This window comes from Myodes glareolus, chromosome 24 (genome assembly GCF_982192425.1).
Source record: "Myodes glareolus chromosome 24, mMyoGla1.1, whole genome shotgun sequence".
In the NCBI taxonomy this organism is placed as follows: domain Eukaryota; kingdom Metazoa; phylum Chordata; class Mammalia; order Rodentia; family Cricetidae; genus Myodes; species Myodes glareolus.
The window spans coordinates 20,788,160-20,800,792 of NC_142049.1; the positions used below are offsets into that span (position 1 = coordinate 20,788,160).

Here is a 12,633-nt window from a genome sequence, read left to right on the forward strand (position 1 = left end):
TTTTTCTTCACAGATTATTTAAGAACTGAACCCATATGTCTCTATTGTCTCTAGTGGGTAAACGATTAACAAATTTGTTGCTCTTATTTCAATTGACAATAGAAGTCATAATGAACTGAAACTAAATGTCTATGTAGAACCTACTTTTAACACCAGGCATAAGAAGAAAGTTTAGCCAAGTGAAGAAATTTAGTTTTCCACTGTGATTATCTGAAAAGCCTGAGAAAACGTGATCTCCACTTACTACAAAACTTAATTCTGAAAATTTTAATAATTAAATCTGTCTGCTTAACTCAAAGACAAATATAAAATGATGAGGTATCTAAATTAAGAACTTAAATGTAGGACTTGGAAATATAATAGAAACCAGGGCCTATTAGTTGTTTTGATTCATTGTTTTCTTAAGAATCTGGGAACTTGGAAAGAAGAAAACAAAGACAAGGGCTTACAGCACAGACACAAGGTTCATGCAGAAACACAGCAGCTTTTGCTAGAGACAAATGACAGAGCAGTAGGTACTTTCCTAGGCCACTCCTGCAAATGGGTTAGTGGCATCCATAGCGAAGGCAGCAGTATACTAGGCTCATGGGTATCATATGCATTTCTGCCCATGTGCATTCCAGCCACAGAGAAGCCAGCTACAGCCCAAGGCCAGACGTCCTACTTTACAGTTCCTGGTTTGGTGGCTGGACATGTAATACTATACCTTCTGAAATTAAAGTCAGCATTCAGGGCAGCCGAGTATTGCACACCAGAGGGACACCAGCTCATACTGGAGATGACATCAAAGGCAGAAACAAGAAATGGAGGGAGAAAAGGGGAAACAGGTTTGGGTTATTCAGTTTAAAAAGAAAGGACACAGAGATAGACTTATGTAACCATTTATAAAAAAATAGGAATGCAACAACGAGAATTTAGGAAAAGACTAGGAAAAAACCTCAGGAATTTACTACTGTGCAGTTGATGTCCACTCAGTGTTATGGGAAAGGTCATGTGTGCTCTTTATAGGATAACTACTCAATTCAAACTAAAGAGCTCCTTCGACTAATCCCTTGGCAAAAAGTGCACCCCACTCATGGCTTCCTCTGCAGACATTCTCCTAGGTGTTTCAAAACCTCTGTTGTGGCCAAGTGTCTCTCTGTATTCATCATTGCTCCCACATCCCTTGACTCTGGACAGTCGTTCCTAGGCCTGAGTCAAACGGAAACACTACAAACAGCTTAGAGGTCTCACTGAAAAATCAGTATTTTTTCCTCATATGCTCCCATTACGGATCCAGATAAGCCACGTAGCACCTTATACAATATCCAACTCATAGTTCTTCTTTAGAAGCATTCATTAGGCCTTTCAGCTTAAAATGAGGCAGCTCCATTAAAGGCCATACCTTCCCTACAGTTTTGAACTGATAAGCAGATTTATTTTTCTTAGAGTTTTATGGCATTAAGATGGAAATGCCTTTAAAATTTTAATTTTGTATTTATTTCCCCTAAGATTAAAAAAACAGCCATGTGAGCAGTTGTTATCTTGTTTGTCCTATGTGAGATAGCAGGGGAGGAAAATCTAGGGAGAAAAGGTTAAAACATATTATACGCAGGTACTTTATGACCAAACTAGATCAAAAGGTCAGAATCTTTGTTTGTTTGCTTTATTTGTTTAGTTACTTGAGACATATTTCCAAGGCGTGGTCACCTAAAAATACTGCTCTGGGGGCCTTATAACTAAGTCTTTCATCTTACACAAAGAGAACGGAAAGGTCATGGACACCAGCAGAAACACACAGGGGCCTCAGCATCCAAAATCTCCAACAACTCTGCTTGGTGGACAAGACTTGAGGTGAGGAAAATGGTGGGATGCTATGACAATTTCCTCCACAGCTGATCCAAATGGTACACAAATGTTCAACTCTGATTAAATAACAGTGTAAGGTTCACAAAAGAAAAAACAATATACAGTTTGAGTAATCTCTCATCTGAGAAGAAGGATTAGACTGACTCAAACTTATGTGAACAGAAATAAAACATAATTTTCAAACATTTATAAGGCTCAGAAGTCTATTCTTTGAATTATTAATTTAATATTACACTTCCAGTTGGATACCTAAGTATCTGATTTCATTTCTTTCCTTTTTGCCCTCCTGAGACAGGGTTTCTCTGTGTAGACCTGTTGTCCTGGAACTCTAGACCTGTAGACCAGGCTGGCCTTGAATTCAGAGATTTGCCTGCTTCTGCCTCCAGACTGCTGGGACTAAAAACTTGTGCCAACATCCTCAGCAGAACAGGACAGGAAAAGAGCCATACGAGTCTCACAGGCTCTGACAAGCTGCAATTGGTCTAAGCCTTCCCCGACTCCTGTCATAATAAAAGTGCATTTCTTTCTGAGAGCCTCCAAAATCATAAGATCTTTTGGCTTTAAAATTTAGGAGGTACAGTTTTTGTTGTTGTTCTGAGAACAACTCTCTTCTTGTCGAAATGTTTCAATTTTAAAATTATGAATCATGCTCTTTGTACAAAAATATTTTTCACTTAAAACATACTGTAAACTCAAGCCATGAGTCTGGTGTGTACAGTTTGGGCTGCAGGCAGCAACTTGTCATTCTTTATCATGTAATCTAGCACAGGCTTCAGTTAGTTCATAATAAAGAGCTTTTACCAGAGACAGCAACAAATACATTTCTAAAACTTTTACATATTGTCTACTGAAAAAGGTACTTAATAATTTGCTTACCAACCTAGCTGATATCAAAACCATTTAGGTTCATGAAAATGTTAGAATTTAAGATTGAAACTTCTCCTAAATTACGGAATTAAAGGTCGACACACATAAAAATGATAGAGAAAAAAAGTAGGAAGATTACTATTTTGCCTTTCTCACAGATATTCTGTAAATAGATAAAAGTATATTTGCAAACGTCTCTTTATATAAGAAATGCACCACAATTTTCTGATTTCTAAATGATTTTTTAAACAATGGAGAAAAGTCAATAATAGCGCTATACAATAAAAGTCTTTAAAACATGAAGCAACTGATTATGTTTAATTAGAAATCAGCTTTTGGCTTATACATGAAAGTTTTATTTTTTATTTGATAAATAATAATTAAGCAATTCAAAAAAGGTATCAGCCTATGCCTCACTGCTTTCTGAAAGACTGTCCACAATGAGATGAAAACTACCAGGTGGTCACCTAATAAAAATCCTTCTTCATATTATTCAAGAATGTATTGAAAATATTTTAGGACCTATATGTGAGTGACCACAAATGAATTTCTGGCTATTCTCTTTCTTTTCTGGTTTCAGAGGGAAGCATTCCCCCAAGGTCCATTAGTTAGTTACAACATGAAAACAAAACAAACAAACAAACAAAACACACAAAGTCAGGTGTGACCTTATCTCAAAGCCATCTGAGTCAGTAAGTGGGTGTGTATATTATAAATTTAGAACTAGAAAAAGACTTTAGACTAAAGAGACTATTTCCTACCAGGTAGACATAGCAATTAAGAAGCACCTATATTTTTTATTTGGCTGCACAAGAAATAAATAATATGTTTAAAAATGTTGTCCAGTCAGGTAACCAGAATGAGATGCTTGTTAGTACACACTCAGAGATGACATGGTTAGTTCAATTTAGTGAACTCTGTACCTTCTCCTATGAATGGGAGGTCTCCTGACAACATCCCCAAGAACTTGCATTGAACTGAAAATGAATGATGGAAGAGGTCAATAAGGGAGGTGAATCACAATGACACACAAATACACAAAACACAGAGATCACACCTGGAAGAAATATATTCCCCAAGGACAAACAGCACAGGAGGGAAGAAACCAAAAGAATGAAATGATACAAATATCAGAACCCTAAACACCTGACAAAAAGGTAGCTTTTGTTCCCTCTGTACTCCAAAGAGTTAACTGGATGATGAGTCATGAAGATTAGCATAAGTGACAAAATACATGGCTCAGAGAAAAGCGCCATTCAACACATTAAAGGGGTTTTCTTCAGGCTTTAAAATTCAGATAATAAAATATACAATAATATACAAACTAGTCAAGCTATTAAAGTGATAAAACCTAACTGCTATTCCATTGCCTCTCAAGCTATTAAGACAGTACTAGATAGTTCTTTTATACTAAGTTTAAACAAACATGATACACAGGCTGAAAATACAAATAGGTAACAAGTCTAAGATCACCAAGAAATCTTGGGCAAATCATTAAATCTGGCTTCAATTTTTTTCCACCTGAGCTACATGATTAAAAATGACTCTAAAATCAGTTATTTAAAAACAGATCTCTGGTGAGTTATACATAAAATGAATCCCCATCCCCAGTCAGCTCTTTATCATCTCAGGATACCCTATCAAGAAGTTACTCGGGCTTCAGGGAGTAAGTTTTGATTCAAAATCATTCCTGATGTCTCTGTCACTATTTTAAAAGGAAAAAGGATGTATAAAACTGGGAAGGAAAGCATTTAGAAATTAGTTTTTATATAACCTGAGATTTCAAAAGGATATAAACACAATGTAGCTTATTATTTTAAACTACTATCCTAATGCCATGGAATAATATGAGATTGTACAAAGATCTGACTGTGATTAGAAACCTAGATTCCACTGTAGATGATGCAAAGTGTCCATAACAGTCTTCTATTTGGCAACTATGGGAAAACAACACCTTTATATTATCATGGAGAAGATTAAAAAACAATGTAAGACAATTTGCTATGAAAAGAGTCTGAAAAAAAATGGGCAAACCAGTGAAGTATAGTTTGATTCTGAGCTCTGCAAGGGCAGGGAGTAATATCTTGTTTACCTCTATTTCTCTAGAACCTATGATACTGCCAGACCTAAAAAGAAAGCTCAATGTGTGTTGGCTGATTAAAAGAATAAACGAAGGTCTGGAAAAATAGCTCAGTAATTAAAAACACTAGCTGTTCTTCTAGAGGACTGGATTTTGATTCCCAGCACCCATACTGTGGCTTACAACTGTCTGTAACTCCAGATCTAGAGGACATGATGCCCTCTTCTGGTCTCCTTGGGCACCATGCACACACATAGTGCAGATACATATTCAGGTAAAACACTCATACATATTAAAAAATTAAAAGAAGCGGTGAGTGCCTGTTATCTTAACACTTGGGTGGCGGAAGCAGGAGGATCAGGAGGCTAAGTCTGCCTTATATAGAGACACTCAGGCTGGCCTTGGCTACACGAGACTCTGTCTCAAAATAACAACAACAACAAAACCCTGACAATTTGATTAAGATTACATGTACTTAGTCTTAATATAATGAGGAAGGAAAAAAATAATTGCATTATTTATAACAATTGTTTTAAAGCAACTATCAGTAACTGAGTATGGTAGCTCCTGTCTGCAGGCTCAAAAATTCAAAGACTAAGCTAGGGAGAACTGTCTGGAGTTAATTGTTAGCCTGTACTAAACAATGAGCTCCATGTCAGCTACAGCTATATAGTAAAACGCTATTTCAAAAATCAGTCAAAACTAAAAACAAGCAGCACCCTCTTTTCCTGGCTGAGAGCATCTTTTTAGCCAGGTAAAGCAGCTCCGGGGCAAGCACACCTGCAACCTGTTAGATGCTACAATATAGGTCTGTAGAATTAAAGTCAAGAGGTCAGAAGCCAACCCAACTTCTTACAGGCTGCTGCCAAACTGAGGGACAAAGCTGGGTAAAACTTGTAAAAATTCCTCAAACTGTATGACACATAGGAAAAAAACCAACAATTTTAGTGTATGCATCTTGTGTCCTCTTGGGAATTACATATTGATAATTTAGACATTATCAAATTTCTGTATCAGAAACATATGGCTGTGATCCTCAGGAAACACCACACCAGTCAGATGTGTTGAGACTGTAAGATTTCATAAGTTAACAGAATTCTCTCTTCCAGATTCATGAATTTCACTGATTGATCAGGCTTATTATTTACTAAATACTCACTATTTGACAGTAATAGTTTACATTATCACAAATGTATTGAAAGGAAAGTTCACACTCCTCAGGCTGCCCAGGGTGGAGTCAGAACACACCTTTGCCTGGTTGCCAAGCCTGGATTACCTTTTAGAGAAAAGAGACCTGTCTCCTCCTTTTTTTTTTTTTTTTAAATCCAGTAACAATAAAGCAGATCATTCCCAAAAGAGAACACAGACTGAGTTATGAAATGCACAGGTTTCATCTTACCTCCGCTGGTTCATTTCTGCATCGCTGGCTGCATTCTTCCCAGGACCCCAGCTATGTCTCCGGAAGGGGGAAAGAGAGCGCATGGAGCTCCGCAGGAAAGAGCGATTTGCAGGCACCTCAGTGATGCTGTCCATTTCTTCCTCCTCCATCTCACCAGAGCCAGCAGGCTCACTCTCGCTCTCTCGACGCTCAGGTCCCACGCCATGGCTGGAAAAGCCATTTGAGCCCTGATGATTCCTGGACCTATTCAACTTTGAAGTCTGAGGAAGGGACACATCGCTGCCATGAGAAGAGTGCCGATCCAGGGAAGCTGCGTCATCTGTAGAGGAACTGGATCCTGTGCTGTCACAAAGCAACTGCTCTTCTTCAGGCTGCAACAGAGAGAGCAGTGTTGAAGCCAACACAACCAAGAAGATACCAAGTCAAGGCTTCATAGTTGACTGGACACAGGCAAGATTAATAACAGACTTCAGCTGATCGTTTTTTCAAATCCATGACTTCAGTTAGATTCTAAGTCTCCTGGCTTCCAATAGAGTAATGCTCTAGATTTATAACTTCGTCATTTTACTAAAGGCACTAGACTATACAGAAGACATGTTAAATTTTCAATTCTTAGTTTAGTTCTTTCAACCCACCATCAACCAAAGTGAGGAAAACCATTCATTAGTCTCTAGGGTTTCTGCTGTATGAAACTCTAAGTAAGCTCATACTAGGTTTTTAGAATATCAAACTGAAACAAGTCAGCCTGTACAGCTACAATAAGGTAGAGAATTCACTATTCCAAAGCCAAGTATGACTGTTATTTACTTACGAAACTGCCCAATAGTTTTAATCCCACCAAAAGTCTGCACGCTACTATTTCTCATCTTAGTGAGACTTGGTTAAGTGTTCTGAAGCCAAATCACATAAAATAATCCTAATAGGGTGTTTAATAAGGTGATAATGCTCCTTTCCTGGTTAAACTCTAGTACCTAAGAGGAATCATGCAAATCTTGTTCTAGTAGCTTGACATTCTCTGCTTAGTGAGAGATATCAAGTACACAACATTATGAGTGAAGGAAAGATTGACTCCATTTCATATTACACAAAAAACCAAAAGGTTATTTTGGGTTTTCATTAGACAAGGAACAAGAAAGAAGTAAAGGCACGCAGAATACCCTTAATTTAGTGACATTAAAGAAAATCTTTAAAACAGGCTCTCACTGTAAAGCCCTGGCTGTCACCATGTAGATCAGACTGGCCTTAAACTCACAAAATTTAAACTCACAGCAAATGCCATTCCTCCCGAGTATGGGATTAGAGGTAGCGATGCTGAGCCCGCAGACTTTGGAGCAGGGTCTTCATAAGACTAACTGAAGGACAAGCTGTTCTCTAACTTCCACAAACATGGCACGGCACACACACCCATGCATACACACAACAACTGGAAACGTAACAAAAAGGGAAAGGAAGACATAATTTTTAAGAGAAACTCTTAAAGAGGTTAAGACGCACAAGAACTAATGAGCCGTTTCCTCACTGGGATGGAAAACAGCCCTGAAGTTGGCGTCTTTTTAAAGCCTAAACAGTGCCTGTGACACAAGGCACACCACCACCTGTGAACGGCACCTCTCTACACTTTGGGCATCTGCCTACCTTCACTCTGAAAAGCTCAATATCCTGGGGTGTTTTTTAGATAGTGTGAGATGAATGGAGAGAAAAGACACTGACAGGTCAGAAAAGTTGAGACCCAGAACTGTAGTAACATTTCATTGGTATTTTAATAAATAAAGTTTGCCTGAAGATCAGAAAGTAAAACAGCCATCTTGGCCAGCCTTACAGACCAGGCAATGGTGACACACACCTTTAATCCCAGTAGCCACTAGCTTGCCATAGAATCTGGTAGTAGTGGTGCAGGCCTTTAATCCCAGCACTAGCGAGGAATAGAAAACGGGAGGAGACAGTTCTCAGACAGTCTCATTCTGAGATTCCTGGAGGCAGGATCGCCATTTCAGACTGAGGTAAAGTCTCAGTGGTTGTCTGTTTTGCTTTTCTGACCTTCAGGTTGAACCCCAATATCTGTCTCTGGGTTTTTATTAGACATACTACACAGAACATTGAACAGTTAACAGCAAATCAAGACACGAATCCAGGTTACTTTGATTTAAACAATCCTATTGTGTTATTTCAGTCGCCTTTTAAAAACCCTATGAGAACAAGATCTTGATGTTAGTTAGAAGCTAAGAGTCCCTTCACTGGTTCAATAGGCAAAATAAAACTGCCTCATCAGGTACCTTCTAATGGGCAAGAGGAATTATCTTAAAATAAAATTATTGGTGGAACATAATGATATATAACCTGTAATCCTAGCACTTAGAAGATAAAGCAGGAAGCTCAGGAATTTCAGGATAGCCTGGGCTAAAACACTAAGGAGGAACACTGTAGGAAACAAAGGTTCTGAGTTAAGGCTTGTTCTTTGAAAGACAGTTGTTTTCAGTATGGAAACACCTCCCAGTCTTTTCCACTTGGCACCCAGTCTGAAAAGGACATTTCTAGAAGAAATAAAATAGTCCCATTCATCAACTTACTCTTGGTAGGTGTGTGTGTGTGTGCGTGTGTGTGTGTGTGTGTGTGCGCGCGCTAGGAACTGAGTTTAGGTCTTACATGTTACATGATACAATTGGGCCTGAACTGTATCACTGAATTATATTCCCAGCTCCAATTCAAAACTCTTAAATCAAACTCTTAAAAAATGTATCTATCTTTTGCTACAATATTAAAACAAAATGAGAAAAATCTGTCCTCATCTATCTTTTTAAAATTATTTTATGTATTTGGTGTCTTGTTGGAATATGTCTGTGCACATACATGCCAGGTGCCCATGGGGGCCAGAAGAGGGCACCAGATCCCATGGAACTGGAATTAAAGATGGTTGTGAGCCACCATGTGAGCGTTAGTAATAGAACCCAAGTTCTCTGGAAGATCAGTCAATGCTCTTAATGGCTGAGCCATCTCTCTAGCTCCCACACATACTTTTTAAAAGGCAAAAATCTGACAAGACTATCCTCAACACAGACTCTGACACTTCCTGATGTTTATTCTAACTTAGTTCTCAATGAGACATGACAAAGTGTCTTCAAGGCAACTACTTGATGTCTTCAGTCTTACATTCCTGGTAAGAGTAAGGGTCACACAGAACCCTATTCTTTCACTTGAATATCTTTATTAAATTATCCCATTATCATTAGTTTATGGTCATTACTTACAGGAAAAACAGAATAAAACCTACAAATTAACACTAAGCTTAATCATTATATAACTAAGGATAATAATAACTTGATTTAATCTAAAGTAAGCTTTATATTACTTTTCCCCAAGACTTCTATATATCTTCAAAAGCATTTCCCAATTTTACCATGCCCTTTTATTAGTCCTGTTATACAGAAAGTTTTGAGTGGGATGGTGAGATGACTCAGCAGGCAAAGGCACATTTGGCCAATAGTGACCAGGGTTAGAAGGACAGACGGACTGAACTGTCTCTCCAAGTTTTCTTCTCACCTCTACCCAAGTACCATGGCATGGACATGCACACACACACACACACACCCAAAATAAATAAGTAAATAAATGTAAAAAAGTAATAAAAAGAACAAAGAAAATTGTGAGTTCCCTAACCAGAAGTCAGCTTCATATATGGTCATGCATTTTCTATGGTAGTCATATCACCCTAACAGATGCATGACATTTAGCCACACTGTTCTATCTAACAAGAATGCTGCCTCCTCTTTCTGTAAAGACAGGATCTCCCTGTGTGGTGCAAGACTGACCTTGAATTCTAGATCCTTGACCTAAGCCTCCTGGGTGCTGGCATGAAGACATGGCCTCTCTGGTATTCAGGACATAAATTCGTGGTCTTTGGGTCTTCTGTGTTAGTTATGGAAAGGCACTGTCTAAGTCATAATTAATACAGAGTTGAAGAAATACAAGATTCTTAGAAACTCAAACTCTTTTCTGAAGAAAATTCTAGTCCCTAGATCCACTAAGTGTAAGATATAAAATCTTAGAGATATATAAAATAAGACATGAAACTATTACTTCACTATTTACTACACCCTATCCACACTGTGTTTCTACTTTTTATAAGAAGAGAGAAAGCACTTTTAACCTCTTTAATAAGATGTTCTAAGCCTAAAATCTGAGGTCTTCCTTAAAAGCACTTCCGTATGTTAGTTTTTCTTTAAAGAGATCATGGATCCCAAAATATTTGCCTAAACCATCAGTTCTCAACCTGTGTGTTGCAACCCCTTTGGGTACTGAATGGCCCTTTCACAGGGATCGCATATCAGATACCTTGTAGCAAAATTACAGTAATGAAGTAGCAATAACATCATTGTATGGTTGGAAGGCACCACAACTTGAGGAACTGTTTTAAAGGGTTGCAGTGTTATGAAGGTTGAGAACCACTGGTCTAGAGGAAGGTACTATGGCTTCAATTCATGATATTTGATTTATGTGTAATTAGAAACTAGCTATTTTGGGTCTTGACATAATTCAAGCCCTTCTCCCTACTCTGCTGCATCAAATGTTAAGAACAAAGAGTAAAAAGAATAGAAGGGACTGAGAACGTACAGTAAGAGGTAGGAGAAGAAATATTGGAGAAACTGAGACTGAGTCTACACGTGTGGCTGACCAATAAACCATCTCTTTGAGCTTTTATGCTTATTTTGAATCTTGAATGTAGAATTGGAAAACATACACCTACCCCCCCCCCCCCACCTCTACCACTATCTTTTCCCTTAGACTTTGTATAATACTGAAAATTTGCAAAAGCAGTCAAGGTAGCTAAAGTCCCTACGAGTACTCTATGCAGTAAATGGGCATGAGTGTGGCCGCTTGGTACACTCAATGACCCTAAATAGATAGCTCCACTTGAGGGCAGAAGGTGGGTCATAAAATGGTCCAAAGACACTGTTTTGCTTAAATTAATGGAAAGGCCTAAATAAAAGGACATTATACATATAAAAACTTGGAAACTATTACTATTATTAAATAATTATGATATGAATTTGAACATAATTATTAGGTGCTTACTTCAATGTGAGGTTTTATTTTTTATTTTAAAAACTTTGTAAGTTCCTTGGTAGTTTTGTACAGCATGTTTTTCACGTGAGGTTTTACAAGTGATTTAGATATAGTATCCCCTTTAATTCTTCCTATTATTTGATTTAGTAAATATTCTTATTTCCATTTTAGAGGTGAGAAAAAAAAGTTAACTCAAGATTCTAATTTTGCTGGCCAGCAGGCACAGCCAGGTGTTTCCACCCCACTTTTTAAGATCTTTACATAGTTCTAAAAACAGTCAGGATTGAATCTTCCTAAGTAAACCACAAAGCTGTTGTTAAAGTTATAAATATAATACTGAGATACAGCTTAATCCTCAAAATAAAAGCCAAAAACGATGAACCTTTAAAGCAAAACATCAACACAGGCACAGAAAAGCAAACAGGAAGACACACAAAGCAGTAAGTTGAACAAGAGTCTGTTAAGTTATCTCATCGAATTAGACATGTTAGCTAACCAAGACACATTTACGTAAGTGATGAAAGAGAAAACATTTGCAAATGATGAACCTAACAAAGGAGCAGTATCCAGGATATATATCATCCACTCCTCTATATCAAAAAATAATCCAATTATTTTAATGGGCAAAGATATGAACAGACACACTATTCAGGAAGACACATAACTTGCCAATGGACATGTGAAAATCTGTTTAATATCACTAGTTGTCAGGAAATACAAATCAAAACCATAATGAGATAACACTGCATGGATACCAGAAACGTTAACATTAAAACAACTGTGTTTGTTACTAAGGATGCAGAGTGACTGGGATTCACACACATCATGAGTGAGAACGGTAGAGAGGTGGCCAGTTTCTTGTATGACTAAGAATTCCACTCCCAGGGTTGTGTAGGAGAAACAATATTCTTCAGCTCCCATTTATATGACTTTCTGAATCAGAGAAAAAACATCTTTTGTGTTTCTTCTGGAGGGCTGAATGGCCACTGAAAAGGGAGTCGTGTGAGGAGACTTTCCACAGTTAGGCTTATAGCCTATGTGCTCATGTAGCTCCAGGTTACAAATGTGGAGGATGTGTTTACCAAAAGTAATGGGATTCTCGGGATTTATATATAAATTACACATACACACACACACACACACACACAATATTACACCCCAATCTCAAGTATAGAAAAATACTGCTTCTAAGAATGTACACGTGATGTGTATGGACACACCTGTAATTTGTTTTGAAATGTAATTTAGGCAGACTGGTTGTGAACAGAAGCACAGCTATGTAATAAGTAAACAATAAAACAATGACAGAAGCTGGAAGGTAAGTGTATGGGTACTCACTGCAAGACCCAACAGTTCTATTTTTTTTTTGTGCGCGGAT

At 37.8% G+C, this 12,633-nt stretch overlaps 1 protein-coding gene across 2 annotated transcripts in view; it reads right to left on the reverse strand.

The window, feature by feature from the left end:
- Positions 1-12,633, reverse strand: part of Akap13 (A-kinase anchoring protein 13) — a 271,423-nt gene that overhangs the window by 71,989 nt on the left and 186,801 nt on the right. The window contains exons 11-13 of one of the 2 annotated variants that reach the window (XM_048434838.3): positions 6,195-6,565; positions 3,639-3,692; positions 707-772 (exon numbers count right to left, since the gene is read on the reverse strand). In XM_048434838.3, coding sequence (XP_048290795.3) covers positions 707-772; positions 3,639-3,692; positions 6,195-6,565 — 491 coding nt within the window. The remainder of the gene's footprint in view (positions 1-706; positions 773-3,638; positions 3,693-6,194; positions 6,566-12,633) is intronic. The other variant, XM_048434846.3, reaches the window with a different exon arrangement.